Source organism: Myotis lucifugus, unplaced genomic scaffold (genome assembly GCF_000147115.1).
Source record: "Myotis lucifugus unplaced genomic scaffold, Myoluc2.0 scaffold_38, whole genome shotgun sequence".
NCBI lineage: Eukaryota > Metazoa > Chordata > Mammalia > Chiroptera > Vespertilionidae > Myotis > Myotis lucifugus.
In genome coordinates, this window is record NW_005871086.1 from 3,100,499 (window position 1) to 3,123,557 (window position 23,059).

At 42.0% G+C, this 23,059-nt stretch overlaps 1 protein-coding gene across 1 annotated transcript in view; it reads right to left on the minus strand.

Annotated features, from left to right (window-relative positions):
* The window catches only part of RYR3 (ryanodine receptor 3), a 366,436-nt gene that overhangs the window by 245,586 nt on the left and 97,791 nt on the right, over positions 1–23,059 (minus strand). Inside the window, 5 exon segments of the mRNA XM_023752849.1 lie at positions 1,094–1,212; positions 2,952–3,047; positions 6,974–7,109; positions 8,724–8,892; positions 22,614–22,735. Of these exon segments, the coding sequence (XP_023608617.1) occupies positions 1,094–1,212; positions 2,952–3,047; positions 6,974–7,109; positions 8,724–8,892; positions 22,614–22,735 (642 nt within the window).

The following is a 23,059-nucleotide window of genomic DNA, read 5'->3' on the forward strand; positions in this document are numbered from 1 at the left end:
CAGAGAAGCTGGACTGCAGTTGGAACCTCATACCTGCTTTTGATTTACCACATTTGGGAAAGCAATTACAGACCCCACATATTTCTTTCTAGTCTTTGCCAAGCAATTTTACAGATGCTAAGGACCCTGGCTTTTTTACTTCCTAAGGGTGATACATATCATCCAAGCAATGCTGCAGAGGCTCATTCTCCTGCCCCCCCTCAGGTGTGTCTTAAATGTGAAGTGCCCCTAAATGATGGCAAACAAAAAAGGCCACTGATCAAGCTGAGTTCCCTCCACTCTGCAGGATCCCAGCTGTTGTCCCCCATGTCCAGTCATGCCATCTGCTTTTGAAATACACTTCCTTAATCTTGGAGTACCTGCCTAAATAGTCAGTGTAGCAACCTTCATGTATGAGGGGAATATGCTGAAGCATCAGGGTAAAATGTATTTTAATAGACTTTCCTCAAAGACCATTGTGTCTTTATGCATATAATTCCATAAAAATAGAGGTTATGGTGTAAAGAGACCTCAAAAAAATTGATGTAGCATTCCACCTGAGTTAGTGAAGTGCTTTCATTTTACAGATGAAATAACTGAGGCCTACAGTCACACAGCTGTTTTGTATCAGAGGGTGAGACCCACAGCTTTAGTCCTCTTGCTGGCTCATGTGGGTTTATTTATTTCACTTGGTATGACTCACGGTAAAGCCAATTTCATTTAATAACAAGACTGTCTACATTACTTGTATCTGATTTTTGTATATTTTCTTCAGACAGCTGGGATTAGCTGTTATTACTGTTAAGCTCCTAGACCCTAGGGTGGGAGTGCATCCTAGCTGGCCTTGTATGGACTCTAGCCAAGTGCCTCACAGTCTGCTGTGTGTTAAGGGCTAATGATGATGAGCAAGACTTGGAAATGGAGAGCATCAAAGATCCATTGTGATTGTCTGGCTTGTAGTATCTCCTAGGCAAGGAAGGGCCTTTCAGAACCTGTTTCTCAATGTTTTGTGTTTTTTTAAAGCCAGGAAAGAGAGCAGGCAACACAGTCTCCATAGCACACAATGGATGTTAAGTGGCAGGAAGGGAAAAGCCAGGTGAAGTCGATCACCCACCTTGTGGTTCCGTCCGTGCTTATCCAGCAGGGAGATGATGGACTTGATGTGGCCCTCTGCTATCAGGTTTAAGGCTTCTGGGCTTTCAATCAGGATGCAGTGCAACACTTCCAAGATGCCTATGTGAATGCCACAAAAGTCATTTGGACATTAAATAACTTACCAAACTGGCCATCATTTTGAAACCTGAGAATGAATAGACCATCCTGAGAGTACAGAATATCATCAATTCTCTGAATCTATTAAATATTTCCAGCCAGAAGAAAGATGCAGTCATCTCTTGTAGACTTTACCTCTGAGAGCCAACCAGTCTGGAATTAGCGTTGACTTTTATTCAGCACCAACCCCATTTCCCTTTCCTGGGCAAAGACACAACACTTCTGTGTTAAAATATAGAAGAGCAGCTGTAAACTGGAATTCTTACTTTGATCAAACTAAGAAATACTTAATTTAAAAATAGAAAAGCAGATGCCCAGGTTACTATAAATTCTAAAGGTCATTCAAGTAATTTAGACAAAGACTATTTATGCAGACATGCATAACCCATGGGTACAGACAGTAATGTGGTGAGGGCCTGGGGGGACAGGGTAGGGGGCAAAGGGGAGGGATGGACAATATTTAAAGTGTTCCTCAAATAAGAGTTTATCTAGGAATCAGTCCAGAAATTATTTTCATTTTATAAGCTCACTAAAAAATACTATTTGGCTTTGCTCCCTTTTCTTGGAACACTGGAAAGCTTTTTGTGTTAAGTGGAGGCTTAAGAAAAACTAACTGGTGCCCCAACAGCCTGGCATCTATAAGGGTAAAACCATGATAAAAATTCAAGGGAAGATGTGGGAGGATGGGTGGTTAAGAAGAGATCAACCAAAAAACTTGTATGCATATATGCATACCCCATGGATATAGACAATAGGGTGGTGAAGGTCTGGAGTGGGGAGGGTGTGAGGGAGGGCTAAGAAAGGTCAATGTAGGAAATAGGGCGACATATTGCTGTAATACTTTCAACAATAAAGATTAAAAAAAAAAATAACTCAAGGGAAGAAGTTGGCCAGTATCTTCCTTGGGTTTATTGAGAAAATTGTTCGTCATTCTGTTTTTTTCCACCCAGGGTTTTCATAAATTGCCCTGAAATGTAGTGTGGCCCATGGGAAGAGATACTGAAGAAAACAGGTTTGAAAGACATGTAGGTGGATGGTCTTGGGAGAACCTTCCCTTGGTCTGTCTTGTTCAAGCTCCTGTCTCCTCTAGACACTGAAAAAGCATCAAAACCTTTCAGCTTCCTTGCGAGGGGCCCTCACCTGTCATGTTCACTCATCTCCGAGGAAGCCAACTGCTGAGCATCATGACATGGTCACTTGGCCACTTAACAACAGTGACTACTCTCTTGGCTCAAATTCTCTGTGAGTCATGGAGGGCTCTAGATATGAAGTCAAGGGTGACTCAGGGGTGGGAGAATCATAATTTCCTCTTATTCCACAGTCATTTTTCAGTCCTGCTTCTACCCCAAATTGTTAGGAGGGCCATGTCCAAAGAGCATTTAGAAACCCAGAGAGAGAGAGAGAGTCTAAGCAGGAGATCATGACCCTGTCAGGGGGTTGGGAGGGGGGGGGGGAACTATGAAAAAGAAGATGAAGACACAGAGTGAAACATGAAACAGAAGAGGACAGACTTTGGATCGGGTTAGAATTGTTAAAGTTATAGGGGTGTCAGGAAGAGTTAGCTCTTTTTGTTGGTGTTGTTGAAGTAATTATTTGATTGCAATCCAGTGGACAAAGCATTGTTCAAAGATTTAACATTGTTTTCTTTTTTACAGGAAGAAAAAAAAAAGGCCACTCTCTCCATTGGTGTCAAGTCTTACCTGAGGAAGATTCTAGTCTGTCTAATTTGCTGATGAGCCAATCAAGGTTATTGGAGAATTGAGCACAATTGTTTCTGTTTCCACGGATGAGGGCAGCTGCGAACAAGGAAACGTTTGGTTAAAGGACACAATGATGGACATAAGAACTTGGGAAGCTGTTAAATATATTTCAGCTACTTAGCAACTAAAAGGAACTGAATGATGATCTTCTACTCCCTAGCCCAGGGGTCCTCAAACTTTTTAAACAGGGGGCCAGTTCACTGTCCTTCAGACCGTTGGAGGGCCAGACTATAGTTTTAAAAAAAACTATGAACAAATTCCTATGCACACTGCACATATCTTATTTTGAAGTAAAAAAACAAAACGGGAACAAATACAATATTTGTATTTGCATGTGGCCCTCGGGCTGTAGTTTGAGGACCCCTGCCCTAGCCCTTTGATACAATCCAGTTTCTATATTTAGAAGAGCATAAATCTAGCATTCACGCAAATACTTCCAGAGAATCTGCTATGTACCAGGCACCTGTCTAGTTGCTGGGAATAGAGCAATAGGAACAGAACAGCAGAGTTCCTGCATTCATGAAGTAGGAGAAAGAGGTAATAAAGACACAGGCCAATAAAATTACTTCATATGATGATAAGCAAAAACAAACAAACAAACAAACAAACAAACAAACAGTGTCTGCTTGGTTATTTGCTTAAGAACTCAATTCCTTGCAATGTTTTCTTAAACTGAGCTAGAGATTTAATATTTTTCAGTGCTAAAAGAAGGCATCCAAATGAACACAGCTGGATAGGTTGGCAAAACTACTAGGTAAGTAATAATTAAACATGAAACTCTAAAATATATAGAACACATGAATATAGGAAAATGACAACGGTTCCCAAAGTGTGGTCTCTTGGATCAGAAAGTCAGTGTCACCTGAGAACTTGTTAGAAATGCAAATTCTCTTTGTCCCAGATCCACTGAATCAGAAACTCTGGGGATGGGGCCCAGCATCTGTGCTTTAACCAGCCCTCCACCCTATTGTGATGCCTGCTCATGTTTGAGAAGCAATGATAGATGGTATTGCTAAGGGAGGGAGAAATATGCTGTCATTATATTTTCACCAAATCTAGAGCAGGAAATAACCTTCCTTCTATAAGCCAACCGCAGATGTAACTCTGGAACAAGTCCATGTAAACTGACTGGCCCCTAGTAGCTTGATTTTGATGCTGTTGATTTTCAAAGACTGGCCTTTCACAGATGCTTGTAAGGTATTTGGATAAGGAAAAGTCTGCCTCAGGACCTCTGCTTTATATCTGCAGTTAGTGGAGGCCAGAATTAGTTCTGAGCTTCTTTTCAGGTCAGCTTAAGCTCAGGGAGGCAGTCTGCTCAGGCTCAAGCCACAGTTCCACCACTTGCAACATGTATGACCTTGTGTGTTTCTGAGCACCAGTTTCTTGATCAATAAAAAGGGGATAATAGTAGTATCTACACCTCAAAGTGTTGCTCTGAGGATCAAACAGAGATATTCCAGTACCTGGCACACAGAGCCCAATAAATGTTAGCTACTATTGTTGTGATAATTATTACTGAGTTTGAGCTGTACCATTACAAAATATTAGAGTTGGAAGAGACTTTACAAGGTCACACAGCACCATGGCAGTCCAATCAGCCTGATACATTTTTGTTTTACAGAAAATTTTTTATTTAATAAGTAGAAAGAATACACTCTAAAACAATAATAAACAGTATAGTATGATAAGTACATAGTCAATTATCATTATCAAGTATCACATACACATGATTGTATGTTATATACTCTTATAGAACAAGCACAGTAGGCTTGTTTACACGAGCATCACCACAAAAACACGAGTACTACGAAGTGATTACAGCTACGACATCATCAGGCAATAGGAATTTTTCAGCCCCATTACAGTCTTATGGGATCACTGTTGTATATGCCGTCCATCATTGACCTAAATGTAGTTATGCAGCACTTGACTATGTAGGACAAAGGACTAGTATCCAAAATATGTAAAGAACTTGCAAAATTTAACAGTAAAAAAATACCCAATTGAAGGAAATACATAGAGGGTAAGTGAGCACATGAAAAGAAGTTCACCATCATCAGCCATAGGAAATTGCAAATTAAAACCACAATGAGGTATCACCACACACCTATCAGAATAGCTAAAATAAAAATAGTGACAACACTAAATGCTGGCGAGGATGCCAATGAGCTGGATCGCTCAGACATTGCTGGTGGGGATATAAAATAGTATAGCCACTGTGGGAAAGTTTGTCTGGTCCTCAAAAAGGTAAATATAGAATTCCATATGATCCAGCAATTCCACTTTTAGGTATATACCAGAATTTGGCACATACATGTTCATAGCAACTGCCTATCCACAGATGAATGGATACATAAAATGTGGTCTATACATACAGCAAAATACTATTCTCCCTTAAAAAAGGAAGGAAATTCTGACACACTACAACATGGGTGAACCTGGAAGACATTATACTAATAAAACAAGCCAATTACAAAAGGACAAATACTGTATGATTCCACTGCATATATGAGGTAACTAGACTAGTCAAAATCCGAAACACAGAAAGTAGAATGGTAGTTTCTGGGGAGTGGAGGTACAGAAGAAAGTGGAGTTATGTTTTAATGATACAGAGTTTCTGTTTGGGAAGATGAAAAGATTCTGGAGATGGATGGTAGCGATGGTTGTATATCATGTACAGTTTACCACAATTTAAAAACAATTCCATGACAAAAGGAAACACCTCCATCTATGGTAAATGGAAAGTGAGAGGCAGATCAAGCTTTACAAAGTGCTAGGATCTCAGAAGATCTTAATGCCTGGGTGCTTGTCCCACCCCAGCCCTCTAGGATTGAGTTGGCTCTACAGGCAGGTGCAGGAGTTTCTTCTTCATCCTTTTTCTCTTTGTTTGTTCCACTTCGAGTATCAGCAATGTCATGGTTTCTAGGAGGAAGTCTCCATTCTGGGCTAATTCTGTCCCAGCATATTAAATTTCCCCTCATTAACCATTTCATTCCACAGACTACAGAGCCCGTCTCTTGTGAATGCAAGCTGTATCCCTGTTTTCAACCATTTGGAGCCAAACAGTAAGAGTTGGAGGGCATTTTTCCTCCAGTTTCCTCCCAGCTGTCAACCTTGAAGTGCACAGGCCCGGCCACCGTGTTCCTGTGACACAGCCTCCTAGCCTCTCCTGGCTCGATGGAGCCCATGATCCCAGTGCATCAGCCTGATCCTTGACGTATAGAATGGGTCTAACCTGATTTTTCTGGACTCCTCTCTGGCTCCCTCTCAACTTTCTATGGACTTCCTTTAATGAGAGAGACACTGCAGAGAAAAGCCCTAAAATGCTGCCTGTCACCACGTCTGAGCAACTACTGGTGGCCACCTCTTTGCAGAAGCCAGCACTGTTGTCCACTGTCCTCCTCCCACTGGCTGGTAGTCTGGGCCCCTATGGGAGCACTGGATGTATCAAGCGCCAGAACATGACCACACACTCAGTGTTGTGAGAAGAAAGTCTGGGTGCTGCAACATCCTTACCACCTTTATTTTCCCACTGAAATGAAATTAGGAACAGGCCAAAGCAGCAAGAATCGTGACTGATCAATAAGCCAACAGTGAAAGGTCACCGGGTTTAAGGGAGTGACCATCCTTAAAGCGGAGGTGTCAGAGTGTAGAACTGGAGACACCTCATGTTAAAGATGAGGAACTGAGGTTCAGAGAATGCTAAGTGGCTGCCAAGGGTTTCACAGGTAGTTCTGGCAAAATTGATCACCATCTATTTCACTTGCTGTTGACTTCTTGCTCTTAGTTTAGAAAATACAATAAGCTACTAGTTAATGGAATAAATGGCTGGGTTAGAATCAAGTGGTTAATAAAAGGCTTCCAAGGAATGAAGTCAGATGACAATCTTGGTTTGTCCAGTGGAAATTCCATGGAGGCCACCCTTGGAAATCTTCCCGGGAGAGGGCTGTGTGTGCACTTACCCAGCAATTTGTACAGGAGGTTCAGAATTTCTTTCCAGGCCATGCCACTCTCCTCTCTTGCGATCCCTGCAAAGTGTGCTACGCTGTTGTAGATATTTAAGCGATCAATGCACGTTAACACCAGGGCCAACATTCCCTGTGACAGCAAGTGGGGGAAAAGCAAAAATTCCTGATTAAGGAAGTGGACCCCTTCCATTCTGTTCTTTCTCCTCCCATAACATGCAGTTTTAAGGCTATTAATATTAATATGCAAATGGGCCTTCATATGCTGCCAGCTTGGGTTGTTGTTTTTTTTTCCCTCCTAAAAACAAAATATTCATTTCTATGCCTCGGAGACCTAAATAGCATCCATTTGGGGAGTGAGTCAGCAGTCTCTTCTGACAGGGCTGCCCCACACATTTAACTCAAACCAAGGGTGAGTTGAGGAAGAGGGAGCATAAATGAGTCTCTCAAATGCCTGCTTGGTCCCACTTGGAAAATGACTGACTCACTCAGAGCCCTGTATATACTATTTAATTTTCTCTCTCTCTTTCTTTTAGTATATATTTTTTATTGATTTCAGAAGAGAAAAGGAGAGGGAGAGAGTGATAGAAACATCAATGATGAGAGAGAATCATTGATTGGCTGCCTCCTGCACACCCCCTACTGGGGATCAAGCCCAAAACCCAGGCAAGTGCCCTGACCAGTATCAAACCATGACCTCCTGGTTCATGGGTAGACACTCAACCACGGAGTCACACCGGCCAGGCCTACATCTTTTTTCTCTTAAACCTCAAATAAGTTCAAGAAATTCCAGTCAGCTTGCTTCCCCCGCTCAGCACCCACCCCCCAAAAGAAAAGTGGGATTTAGAGACAATAAGATCAAAAAGTATTTTTAACTACTGTTCCATCTAAATTATAGTACTCTGCCACCTGGTAAAAAACATCTGTTCTTAAGGAGCTATAGTTCCAGTGGCCTATAAGGCCTAATGTCCCCAGAGCTAGTCTGCTAGCCTCAGACCATTAGACCTACTGAGCTGCATGCGGCTCTACCCCATGTCACTAACTTTGGTAATGCCCAAGGGACAGGCTCTGTCCCCAGGAATGAGGCAGGATGCTGCAGTAGTATGTAATTAATCTTGTCAACACAGAGATTTGGCCTGTTAGTGCCAAATCGCCATGTCCATTTTCAGAGAAGGCATGTGACTGACTTGTCTAAGGTCATGCACAGCCAGGGATGGAGCCAGACCAGGGCCCCTGCAGCCCCAAGTTAGTGTTTCCCTCATATCCAGGTCCTGTCTCTAGGGACTCAGAGGCTCAAGGTCCACCTAAGACTGAGCATCATGTATCTTTCAGACCAGCTCCTCAGTCGTTTCTAATATGGAAACTGGGCATTTGTATTTTTCAGACAGGTTTCCTATATAATTCTGACATCTTCCAAAATTTAGGAACTGCAGCCAATGCCATGGTCTAATAGCTGAGATGTACTGAAAATGGACTTTGGATGCACATGTGCACTGACACTTTAAAATATAACCTGGCTTGAATGTGCCAATGTACATCATTACCATGTCTACTGCGGCATAAGCTGGAGCGGTGGACAGGGAAGGTCAGCTGCCCATGAATCCTTCCTTCCCAGTGTCCTCTTCTTCTGTGCTGTGTGTCTCTTTCATAAACATGTGTAAGCATGGAGACAAAGCTAATGCGGTCCCAGGGATATCTGAGCTGTGGACACAAAGATAATCTTGACTTTTAATTTTTTTGGACGTACCTCTTCCTTGAAAAGATTCTGTCTGTTTTTGAGTGAGCGGAGCTTGTTCTGCTTGTCTTCATGCTGCATCTCCTCCTCCGGGGGCTGGAAGTAGGCGATCAAGTCCTGTAAGGTCTGCAGGACCTCTTCTATCGGCAGCGTCACGGGAGCAGCTGTGCGATTGTTTCCACTAAAAAACCCAACGTGGACACGGCTCAGGCACTGGGCTTCCAGCAGGACCCTGGGGAGCAACCACCAGGTCCTGGTTCCCACCTGCCACCTCCCCCTCCCCTCTGGCACAGGGCACTGTCTCCTAAGGTAGTCACTGCATGCACGGCAGCAAACTGACATTAGCCAACTAACGGAGTAACAGAAGAGAATGTTCTGATTCCATTTTAAAGCCACGTTATAAATAAAGGAAAATGGTCCCTGGCTGTCTGCCATACTTTTTCCTTTCAAAATAAAAACACCTTTAAAAATAATAAACTTTTTAATCCATGGTTCTTTTTCACTATTGCATGTTCTTCTTGGAAGAGGGGAAACAAGGCTGGGAGAGTTTCCATCACTGGACTCCCCCTCCTCCTAGATCTTTGTCTTCCCTCTGTCTCTCTCCATGTGTCTTTTTGATATTGGTATGCTTTTCACTTAAAGTTTCTGTGGGCATGCATGCGCTCACCTGTTTCCCCCATGCATTTGCTGATTTCTCCTTCAATCTGTATCTCTTTCTCCCCTGACTTCCTCTGTGTGCCCTCCCTCTGTATCTCCTCCCTCCTCTCTTTCTCAGCATCCCCCCATTTCTCCACATCCTTCCTCTCTGCCTTATTGCCCCCTCCTTGGTGCCCCCACCATCTCCCTTTCTGCATTGTATTCTCCTTCTCCTGGATGTGTCTGTCTCACAGACACTGTTGGTCATACTTTTCAAAAAGACTTGTAATTAATCTTGTCAACACAGAGAGATCACAAACCTCCACAAATGGTGAAATGAGCCCTCATCTTCCCCTCCCCTTGAGGGGTATATTGGTGAGTCCTTCTGAGAATAAAGGATATGGAGACATTGGGGAAACAGACCCAGCCCCAGGGAACTGCAACGTTGGCCCCGAGGGACTAAGAATGGATTGCATGTGTAAATAACGGCAGGTCTGTACATTGGGTCAACTTCTCATGAGTTCTCTTTGCATTTACAGTGTATCTGGTTATACGTTAATCTGAACACGTGAGAAGAAAAGATTGTTCTCTAGGCCTGAAGCAAAGACTGAACAAGCCTGGAAAATACTCAGGTTATAAGGTGACAACAATTCCAAATTCATGTAAGAAAAATGCCAGGTACATACAGTGAAGGCAGAACACCAGTGGACTGCACAGAGAGGCACTCTCACTACTGCATGCTCTGGCCCACTGTGGGTGCTCAGGAAGTGGTTACAAACAATTATCTGGGATAGTATTGCATGCAAAAACTGTGGCTCAGGAAGTGGTTACAAACAATTATCTGGGATAGTATTGCATGCAAAAACTGTGGGGAAGAGAATATCATGAGGTCATGAGGTGAAGGTTTGGGATTACAAAACCCAATCAGATATGACTTCCCAATTCTAGATTCAGTTAAGGGATGAATACATTTTCCTTAATATTTTTGTGCTCTCTCTCTCTCCATATATATATAACACTTTGAGTTTACTAAAGACTCTGATGCCAGTTAAGTCAGTAGTTTTTCTTCAAGTGCTAAGAAAAGAAGGAAAGGAGAGGTTTTTGGCCATTTTGTTTTTTTAGCTTTAAAGGGCACTACACAGAGGGTTGGAAAACCCTGGTTATAGTCACTACCATTAACCGTGTCATGCTTGAGTGCCTCCTGGCCGCTTGTCCTTCAGTTTTACATCTGGAAAATAGGACAGGTGCACTCTGCTAGGCAGGGCCCTTCTGGGTCTAACTTTTTGTTTTGTGGGTTTTCACTGCTGATCACCTCATCTTGCTCCTTGAGAAAAGATCACTACAACAGTCCTCCCCTGGACTGAAGCAGATCCCTCCCAGGTTCAAAACAGAACACACAGCATGTGCCTGGCACTGGGGGCCAGTGGTGAAAATAGACATGACCTCTGAATGGCTTAATGGTGCTCACATTCTACTCTGGAATCCTGGGAAGGAGACCGGGGGATGGGGGCGGGGAGAGACAGGGACAAGATGATATCTCAATTCGGAACTAACTACAATTGGCACCTCTATTATCCCAATGTTTTCTGATTCTCTACAGCAGTGGTGCTCAACCTTCCTAATGCTGCGACCCTTTAATACAGTTCCTCATGTTGTGGTTACCCCCAACCATAAAATTATTTTCGTTGCTACTTCGTAACTGTAATTTTGCTACTGTTATGAATCGTCATGTAAACATCAGATATGCAGGATGTATTTTCATTGTTACAAATTGAACATAATTAAAGCATAGTGGTTAATCACAAAACAATATGTAATTATAAATGTGTTTTCCGATGGTCTTAGGCGACCCCTGTGAAAGGGTCGTTCGACCCCCAAAGGGGTCGCGACCCACAGGTTGAGAACCGCTTCTCTACAGCCACTGCCTCACTACATTCTCACTCTTTGCCAACGATTTCTTTTGTTAAACTCAAGTAAGACCTCAGGTGATTTTGAATATCTGCACAGCATTGCCATAACGCATTTATATATTGTTTCCCTCCTAAGTGTAAGCTCAGCGGTCAGGGGGACAGTTATTGCCTCTTCAGCAGGACTGCTGAGACTCCCTCATCGCTCGCATTGCTCATCTGCCCTGTTGGACAGCTCCCAGCAACTGGACAGGGGCTGATGAGGCAGCACAAGCAAACTTCAACCTTTTCTTCTTCATTGTTCTTCCTCGTTCCTTCCTTATTCATTTAACTTTAATGTGCTCTCCCAGGTGGCCACCCCCCTCTGGTTTGCATTTGTATACAGCATGTACTGTTGGCTTCTTAAAAGAGATGGGAGGGGGGTGCCCCACACATTTAATGTAGTTCCAATTTGTGTTTTTATCTTTCACTCGCCAGCTCTTGCAACATTCAAGTACTATGGCTTTTGTAGCCCTACCCCTGCCACATTGCTTTATTTTTCATTAGTCCTCTGTTCTTCTAAAACATCCTGTAGCTGAGAGAATCAAGTGTTTCCCCCACTGAGGGTGGAACTTTCAGAACAGCTGAGTGAGGAGTTCAGCAAATCTTCTCTTTCACAAAATAATGATAAATTGGAAAAAATCATCCAAAATAACCCTTGAGAACTCTGGAAATTGACCAAAGGCATACCACAAATTGACAAGCATGTATTTAAAACTATGCACCTTGTAAGAACAGGGGAAGTCTATGGTGTTTCAGCCTGAAGCTGTTCCCTTGCCTTCCCCATTTTACAGAAAAGAAATTCTAACAGGTCAGCGTAGACTGTATGTAAGGCCTACATGCTCAGGAAAGACCAGAGAGGGACCTAGCTCTCTATTCGTCTGTGGCTAAACATCAGCCTTCTCTGTACAAGCAGAAAGTAAAACCTTAGACAAACTGAAAACTACCTGAACTTTAGTGTGTTATCCAATCCACTTAGGTAGCAGGCTTGTCATGTAAGAAATACGAAGGGAAGCCCGGCTGGTGTGGCTCAGTGGTTGAGCATCAACCTAAGAACCAGGAGGTCATGGTTTGATTCCCAGTCAGGGCACATGGCCGGGTTTTGGGCTTGACCCCCAGTAGGGGGCATGCAGGAGGCAGCCAATCAATAATTCTCTCTCATCATTGATGTTTCTATCTCTCTCTCCCTTTTCCTTCCTCTCTGAAATCATTATAAAAAAAGAAGAAATACTAAGGGAAGTCCTTCAGGCTGAAAGAAAATGATACCAGACAGTAACTAGAATCAAATGAAGAAAGAGAGAGTACTGGAAAAGGTAATTATGTAGGTAAATATAAAATATAGTATAAATATAAAAATGCATATAGGTATATTTCTCTTTTATTCTTATAACTGATTAAAAAAAACAAATGCATAAGACAATAATTATAAAACTGTACTGCTGAGCTTATAACACACTAGAGGCCCGGTGCACAAAAATCGTGCATGGGGCAGGGGTGTCCTTCAGCCCGGACTGCACCCTCTCCAATATGGGACCCCTTGAGGGATGTCTGACTGCTGGTTTAGGCCTGATCCCTGTGTGATCAGGCCTAAACCAGCGATCGGGACATCCCTCTCCCAATCTGAGACTGCTGGCTCCTAACTGCTCACCCACCTGCCAGCCTGCTTGCCCTAACCACTCTGCCTGCCGGCCTGATTGCCCCCAACTGCTGCCCCCTGCCAGCCTGCTTGCCCCCAACTGCCACCCCCCCACCAGCCTACTCGCCCAAAACTGCCTCCCCTCTGCCAGTCTTGTATACTCAAAACTGCGCCTCCCTTGCCAGCCCGATCGCCCCCAAACTGCCCCCCACTGCTGGCCTGATTGTCCCAACTTTCCACCCCCTGCCAGCCCGCTGGCCCACAACTGCCCCCCCCCCCCCCGCCAGCCTGCTCACCCACAATTGCCACCCCCTGCCAGCCTGATTACCCCCAACTGCCACTCCCCATCAGCCTGCTTGCCCCCAACTGCATCCCCCTGCTGGCCTGATCATCCCCAACTGCCCTCCCCTGCCGGTCTGATTGCCCCTAACTGCCTCTGCCTTGGCCCCGCCACCATGGCTTTGTCCAGAAGGACGTCTGGAAGGTCTCCCAGTCTAATTAACATATTATCCTTTTATTAGTACAGATCAGTGATGGCGAACCTTTTGAGTTTGGTGTGTCAGCATTTTGAAAAACCCTAACTTAACTCTGGTGCCGTGTCACATATAAAAAATTTTTGATATTTGCAACCACAGTAAAACAAAGATTTATATTTTTGATATTTATTTTATATATTTAAATGCCATTTAACAAAGAAAAATCAACCAAAAAAATGAGTTCACGTGTCACCTCTGACACGCGTGTCATAGGTTTGCCATCACTGGTATAGATGAAGAGGTGATGTGCATAGCAATATTATCACAAAGGAGCAGAGAGAGAATAGAACAATATTGGAGCAAAGTTGCTTTATTTCACTTGTTAAGTTTATATCAATTTGTTTCAAATTAAATACACACTGAGTTCCCTAGAACAACCACAAAGAATATAACTAAAAAATAGTAGAAAACTCAACAAAGGAATGAAAATGATACACTAGAAAATATTTACTACAAAGGAAGGCAGTAAAGAAGGAACAGAAGACCAAAAAAGACCTGAGACCAAAATCACATAGCAAATAGCAGACATAAATCCAACCCTTTGAATAATTACATTATCTATAAATAGATTACACACACCAATAAAGGGAAAATATTGTCAAACTACATTAAAAAAATCCAATATATGCTATCTATAAGACACACTGTGTAGATTCACAGACACAAACAGATTGGGAGTAAGAAGGACTGAAGAAGATCTACCACCCAAACAGTAACAATAATCTGCATATAAAACATTTGGAGTCACTCTAAAAGTCATACTTTAAGAAAAAAAATGTTCATAGAGAAAAAAGAGACACACTTTTTAACTATACAAGACTCAATTTGTCAGGAAAATATACCCATTATAAACATAAGCACCCAACAACCGAACTCAAAACATGTGAAGCAAAAATGGACAGAATTAAGGGAGAAATAGACAATTCAATAATAACAGTTAGAAACCCAGACCAAGGCAAGGCATAAAGAGGGGGCTAACCATAGAGCTAAGCAGAGATGCAGAAACCCTCCTCGGCACTGCACCTATGGGTCGCAGACAGAGTCCAGGAAGATGAGTGGTATGACCGCCATAGGGAAATCCTGATAGGTACCAGGCGGATTTTTCTGGTACCTATCCGGATTACGAGGAGTACTGAAGAGCCAACTACAGGGCCTGGCACGAATACTATTCTGCTGCTTCTCAGCCCTATTACTGGAATGCTCAGAGGCATCCAGGGTGGATGGCGGCCTATCACATGAATACTATTTACCTACAAGAAATGATGCATGACAACCAGTGATGATGGCCATACCTCAGACAACCCAGAAGTATCAGCAAGTGTTACCCTTGAACAGCCATCCTCCGTGACCTGTGGCCTATAGTAGAGTGGCCTATAGTGGCAATTTTGAGAACTTGAAAAGTCTTAAGGCTTTCTGTTGGGCTACATTTATTTTTCAAATTGTTTTGACCTACTAGGTCTATTATTTTAAGAAACTTCATGGGCCATATTCTTGAAATATTTTGGGACAAAGGGTGCCATTTTCTATAAGCCATTCCAAAAAGAAACATTTGAAAAGACTGATATATCATTGCTTACTTAAGAACATAAAACACTTGAGGTTTGAAAAAAATAACAGTTAGATATTTCAATAGTCCATTCTCAATCAGTTAATGTAATAAACTATATTAATATAGGACAAAACCACATGGTCACCTCAAATGACAATGAAAAAGTTTGACATAATCTAACACTCTTTCAAGATAAAAAACACACACAAACAAAACAAAAACCTCTCAACAAACCAGGAATAGAAGAAAACTTCCTCAGCTTGATAATAGGGCATCTACACAAACCCCATAGCTAACATCACACTTAATGGTCAAAGACAATGTTTCCTACTAAGATTAGGAACAAAACAAGGATGTCTGTTCTCGTCACTTTTATTCAATATTATAGTGGAGGTTCTAGTCATCACAACTGAGAGAAAGAAAGGAAAAAAGAAAGAAAGAAAGAAAGAAAGAAAGAAAGAAAGAAAGAAAGAAAGAAAGAAAGAAAGGAAGAAAGATAGAAAACCTATATCTATATTGGAAAGAAAAAAAAATCTCTATTCACCTATGATATGATCCTGCATGTAGAAAATTATAAAGTACTCATGCCAGAAACCCCCACATTAGAACTAATAAAAAATTTTCATTAAGTCACAGAATCCATGATTGATCTTCAAAAAACTCAGTTTCTATATATTAGTGTTTACAAATGCCAGCAATGAACAACCTGAAATGAAATTTAAAAAAACAATTCCATTTGTATTGGCATCAAAAATACTTCAGAATAAAGTTTTAAAAAGAAGAGTAAGACTTACACACTGAAAACTATAATATCTTCCTGAAAGAAATTGAAGAAGAATTAATGGAGAGACATTCTATGTTTATGGATTGGACGATTCATTATTATTAAGATATAAGTCCTCCCAAAACTTATCTGTAGATTAAATGCAATATATATCAAAATCCCTGCAGGCTTTTCTGCGGAAATTGAAAATTTTACTCTAAAATTTATATAGGAATGAAAAGAACCCCAAAGAACCAAAAATAATTTTGAAAAGTACTAAATCGGAGGACTCACTCTACCTGACTTTAATATTTACTACTATAAATTCATAGAAATAGAAAGTAGAATGGTGGTTACCAGGGGCTGGTACACAGATGGAATAAAACTGAAGGCTCTGAAATAAATGCTTACATTTATGGTCACTTGACTTTTGACAAAGGTGCTAAGGCAATTTGATGTGGATGGATACATTTTCAGCAAACTGTACAGGGGCAATGAGATATCCACCCAATCCACATTCAAAAGATAAATTTAAATCCTTCCCTTACCACATCATACACAAAACATTTGATTCAAAATGGATAATAGACTTAAAAATTATAAAACTAAAGCATAAGAGCTAAAATTATAAAACTTCCAGACAAAAAATAGCAAAAAATCTTGGTGATTTTGGGTTAAAGAGTTTATAGATATGACACCGAAAGCATGATCTATAAACAAACAAAAAAAGTTAAATTAGACTTCATCAAAATTAAAACTTCCATGCTAGCAAAAGCACCACTAAGAAAATGAGGAGAAAGGCCACAAACTACGGGGAAATATTTGAAAATCATAAATCTATAAAAAACAACCAGAAGATACAAAAAACTCTCAAACCTCAATGTAAAGACAACCAACCCAACTAAAAACATAGGCAAAAGACTTGATTGCATTTTACTAGAGAAGCCATATGAATGGCGGATGAGCACATCAAAGTTGTTCAAAATCATTAGTCATTTTGGGAATGCAAATTAAAACCACAATGACAGCCCTAACCGGTTTGGCTCAGCAGAGAGAGCATCGGCCTGAGGACTCAAGGGTCCCAGGTTCGATTCCAGTCAAGGGCATGTACCTTGGTTGCGGGCACATCCCCAGTGGGGAGTGTGCAGGAGGCAGCTGATCGATGTTTCTCTCTCATCGATGTTTCCGGCTCTCTGTACCTCTCCCTTCCTCTCTGTAAAAAATCAATAAACTATATTAAAAAAAAAAATAAAACCACAATGACATACCACATTATATCCATTAGAATGACTACTACCAAAAAGTCAGACAATAACAACTTCAGGCAAGGATGCAGAGAAAATGAAATTTCATACATTTTTGAATGGAATGTAAAATGGTGTATCTGCTTTGGAAAACTAAATTTTCAGTTTCTTAAAACTAAACATCTCCAAATGTCCACTGATAGATGAAAGGGTAAAGAAAATCTGGTGTTTATTTATCTATCTATATAAAATCCTAATATGCAAATTGACCAAATGGCAGAATGACTGACCAAATGACCAGTCACTATGATGTGCACTGACCACCAGGGGGCAGACACTCAATGCAGGAGCTGTCCCCAGCCCACAGGTCCGGACTGGTGGTGGGGGCCAAGGGTGAGGCTAGTGAGTGGGCAGCACCAGGCCAGCTAAGGCAGGTGCAAGCGGGGCCCTGATCACCCCACCGGTTGCCCCACAGATCGGCCCTGTTTGCCGGCCAGGATTAGGGACCCTACCCATTTCATGTACCAGGCCTCTAGTGATATAATAATATTCAACCTTAAAAAGGAATGAAATTCTGACACATGCTACAATATGAACCTGAAGACATTTTTGTTAAATAAATAAGCCAGATCAAAAAAGACAAATGTTGTATGACTCCACTTATATGAGGTACTTAGAATGGTTAAATTCATAGAAATAGAAAGTAGAATGGTGGTTACCAGGGGCTGGAAGGAGGGGAGGAAAGGGAGTAATTGTTATGAAATTTCATTTGAGATGACGTAAAAGTTCTGGAGATGGATAATGGTGATGGTTGCACAACAATTTAAATGCACTTAATGCCACTAAATTGTATATTAAAAATGGTTAAATAGTAACTTTTGTTATGTATATTTTACCACAGAAGTATTAAAAAGTTAAACACAAATTTATATATGACTCAACAATTCCACTCATAGGTATTTACCCAAGAGAAATGAAAACATATATTGAAAAACTTTTACACTAAGATCCATTGAAGCATTACTGATAATAACAAAAAATAGAAACATCCAAATTGTTCCTCAATTGATGAATTAAACAGAATGTGAAGTATGTCGGTCTCTGTCTCTATAAATAACTACATATATATGCACATATGTATAAATATATAAATACTAGAGGCCTGGTGCATGAATTCAGCCTGGCCTGGGCCCTTTCGCACATCTGGGAGCCCTTGGGAGATGTTGGAGAGCCAGTTTTGGCCCAATCCCACAGGCCAGCCTAAGGGACCCCACCAGTCCATGATCTGGGCTGGGGAGAGATGTGGGAGGTTGGCCAGCTGGGGAGGGACTGTGGGAGGGCTCCAGGGCATGTCCGGCCTGTATCACTCAGTCTCTATTGGCTGGACCCCAGGAGCAAGTTAACCTACCGGTCAGAGCGTCTGCCCCCTGGTGATCAGTGCACATCATAGTGACTGGTCGACTGGTCGACTGTCTGTCCCCTGGTGGTCAGTGCACATCATAGCGAGCAGTTGAGCAGCCTTAGCATATCATTAGCATATTATGCTTTAATTGGTTGAATGGTCAACCAGTCAACTGGACACTTAGCATATTAGGCTTTTCTTATATAGGATATGTATCTTCTATATATACTAGAGTCCTGGTGCACAAAAACTTGTGCATTTGGGCGGGTCCCTCAGCCTGGCCTGTGCCCTCTCGCAGTCTTGGACCCCTCGAGGGATGTCCATCTGCTGGCTTAGGCCCGCTCCCTGGGGGAATCGGGCCTAAGCTGGCAGTCAGACATCCCTCTGGCAGCCCGGGACCCCTCGGGGGATGTCCACTTGCCAGCAGAGAGAAGGCCTAAGCTGCAGTTGGACATCCTTAGCACAGATGAGGAGGCGGGAGAGGCTCCCGCCACCACCACTGTGCTGGCAGCCATAGCCTGGCTTGTGGCTGAGCAGAGCTCCCCCTGTGGGAGTGCATTGACCACCAGGGGGCAGCTCCTGCATTGAGCATTTGCCCCCTGGTGGTCAGTGTGTGTCATAGTGACCAGTCATTCCCAGTCGTTCTGCTGTTAGGGTCAATTTTCATATTACCCTTTTATTATATAGGATAGAGGCCTGGTGCACAGATGGAAGCAGGCTGGTTTGCCCTGAAGGGTGTCCCGGATCAGAGTGGGGGTCCCGCTGGGTTGCCTGGCCAGCCTGGGTGAGGGGCTGAGGGCCGTTTTCAGGCTGGCCCCATCCCCTTCAGGGTGAGGGTCCCCACTGGGGTGCCTGGCCAGCCTGGGTGAGGGGCTGAGGGCTGTTTTCAGGCTGGCCACACCCCCTTCAGGCTGGCAACGCAGGCTCCCAGCCCCTCCTTGAGTGGAGGCCAGGGAGGCTGGAAGCAGGTATCTGGGATTTATTTATCTTCTATAATTGAAACTTTGTAGCCTTGAGTGGAGCCCAGGACAGGCCAGGGCAGGCGGGAAGCTTGGCTTCCTCTATCGCCGGGGCAACCCAAGCCTCCTGCTTGCTCCAGCTCCATGGCCGCCATCATCTTAGTTGGGTTAATTTGCATACTGGCTCCTGATTGGCTGGTGGGCATAGCTGGAGGGTGTAGCTGAGTGATGATTAATTTGCATCTTTCTCTTTTATTAGTGTAGATACACACAATCATACATATACAAACATTTATACACATTTATGTGTATTCTAGAGGCCTGATGCATGAAATTCATGCAAGAGTAGGCCTTCCTTCCCCCGACTGCCGGCACCGGCTTTGCTCTGGCACTCAGGACCTGGGCTTACCTCCCACCGCCAGCAGGCACCAGGGACCCAGCCTTCCCTCACAGCCCCGGCTTCATCCGGAAGGTCGTCCAGTCTAATTAGCATATTACACTTTTATTATTATAGATGTACCTCTATATCTTTAGCTATATCTGGTACACATACAAGAAACAGAACGCCATTATGAGCTATAACAGAACAGGGTTGAACCCTAGGATGTAATGCTAAGTAAAAAGGCCCAATTCAAAAGACCATATATTGTATGATTTAATTTATCAATTTAATATATCAAGTGAAACAAAAAATAGACCACTGGTTGCCTAAGACTGAGGGTGGCAACTGGTATAAACTGCAATGGACATAAGGAATTGTTTTGGAGTGAAGAAAATGTTTAAAACTGAATTGTAGTGATGGTTGTATAGTTCCATAAATTTATTAAAATTCACTGCTTTGTACATTCAAAAGAATAAATTTTATGATATGTAATAAATTATAGCCAAATAAAGCTGTTTAAAAATAATTTTCTCATTGCCAGGCATTCAACTCACACTTACTTTTTTAAAATAATAGCTTTATTGAAATATAATTCAGATATCATACCATCCAAAGGATGTAATTCAAAGGATTAGTGGTTTTTAGTAAATTTACAGAGTTGTGTAATCATTACCTCAATCAAGTTTAGAACTTTTTCATCAGCTCTCCCCTCCCCACCCAATCGCATTAGTAGTCACTCCCCTTGTCTGCGATGACTACACCTAGACAACCACAGATCTACTTTCTATCTGTTCTGGACATTTATATAAATGGAATCATGTAATATGTGGTCATCTGTGACTGGCTTCTTTCACTTAGCATACTATTTTCAAGGTTAATTCATGTTGTAGTGTCTTTTAGTACTCTATTCCTTCTTACAGACAAATCATATTCCATTGTAAGGATATAGCACATTTTATTTATCCATTCATCAGTTGAATGTTTGGGTTGTTTCTACTTTTTGGCCATTATGAATGATGCTGATTTGAACATTTGTGTACAAGTTTTTGCATGGAAATATGGGAAATTGTTGAGTGAAATTGCTGTGTCTTAAAGTAACTCTATGTTTAACCGTTTGAGACAATCCAAAGTGGCTGTGACATTTTACATTCCCATCAGCAGTATATGAAGGTTCTGATTTCTCTACATCCTGTCCCATACTTCTTATTAACAGTCTTTTTGATTAGAGCCATTCTACTGGGAATAAAGTGTCGTTAACTCTCTGTAGTTTTGATTTGCATTTTCCTGATGGCTAATGATGTTGAACATCTTTTCATATGCTTATTGTCCATTTGTATATCTTCTTTGGAGAAGTGGCTATTCACATCCTTGGCTCATTTTTAAATTGGTCCGTTTGTCTTTTTAATGTTGAATTGTGAGAGTTCTTTAATCTAGATACAAGTCCCTTATCAGATATATGATTTGCAAATATTCTGTCCCATTATGTGGGTTTTTCCCCCCACTTTCTTGATGGTGCCCTTCACAGTAAAAAAGTTTTTAATTTTGATATACTCCAATTTATTTATTTTTTATTTTGTTGCTTTTGTTTTTTGTGTCATATTGAAGAAACCACTGCTTAAGCCAAGGTTATGAAAATTTAAGCCTACTAAAAAATACTTTCTGGGGTACCACTCCCAGGTGTTTCATTTAGTAAGTGTAAGGTGAAACTTGAGAACTTGCCAGGTGATGCTGCTGTGCTGGTCCAGGGACAAAAGCCTGTAGGAAACTTCAAAGCAGCAAGACAGAAGGAACCTGAGCCCCAGTATCCAGACCACTTCCCTTAAAACACTCACCTACCCAATAATTTTACCTTAAAGAGAAATGAAAGTTTATCCTGAACTGTAACAGCAGCTTATCTTACATCCTAGCACACATCCTCTGGATCACAATTGTTTCAACAGGAAGAAAAGTAAAGGTATAATTCCCACCCCCCTCATTTTATGCAAATTCACACGTGAAATCTAAATCCTCTTGGCTTTAGAGATATTTGCCTACAAGAGAAGGGTAGCTTGGAACACTGTTTACAATTGAGTGCATGTCTCGTGATAGTTGGTGAACACAATCCACAGAGCCCTGTTTTGGCAGCATTGTTGAGGCTGGGGGATTATAATGAAAGCAGGCAGTTCAGTTACCTCTCCCATTTAAGTCCCAGTCATAGTTGGGTAACGCCAGGCTTCCAATACAAATTTACTTGAATGTAAACCATAGCAATGATTCTGAATGATGTAGAAAGCCTTTCTAAATAGCAGCAGGGCGTGGATCTGTGTTTTTTCCCTCCTCTCAACACTCTAATACAGTGGTTCTCAACATTCCTAATGTCATGACCCTTTAATACAGTGCCTCATGTTGTGGTGACCCCCAATTTCATTGTTACAAATTGAACATAATTAAAGCATAGTGATAAGCACAAAAACAATATGTAATTATATATGTGTTTTCCGATGGTCTTAGGCAACCCCTGTGAAAGGGTCGTTCGAGCCCCAAAGGGGTCACGACCCACAGGTTGAGAACCGCTGCTCTAATACAAAAGGCACTTAGAGCACTTCAGCTCTTTCACTGAATTTCCATGAGAAGACCTTGGGTATTCATGACAACCTGAATCACCAATGGGGCTTGGATACTTGTTGGGCAAAGAGGGAGGCTAGTAGGAGATCACCTGCATGGGGAATATGTTTCAATCATAAACTCTCTTTGGTAAAACTCTTTGCTAGTGTTTAATTAGTTTCTAAAAACACAACATTAAAGGAAGGTGGGAGGTGGGATTGGGAGGTCGTAGAGTAGAAACTGAGAAAGGTGAGGAACGCACATACCTTACAAACTGGCTGAATAAGGCGGTTGTGTTCCTGATGATACGAGCAGCCTGGGACTCCTCACGCTGGCATCTCTGCAGTGTTAATCCGTCATCCATGTGGCCTTCCTGGTGGAGGATGACCTGCAGAGCAAAGCACACCAGGTCCAGGTTACACACTCTCCACAGCTGGGCAGCCAACATTTCTTGCAGCGTTTCCCTCCACCCTTGTCCTCTTTTTCCCCAACCAAGTTCCCTCAGGTCCATTTTGAAAATGGGACATTAACAAAGTTATTTTGCCCTAGTACTGACAAGAATTGTCCTTGAGGCATGATTCCTTGATGAAAACAAAATTTTATGTGTCACTGTGGTATGAATTATAATAAATTCCTTGGGCCTAGATGGCAAATTTGAAAGGATGAAAAAATATTTTATATATTTCTCTTAAAGTGAACACAAAACCTTACT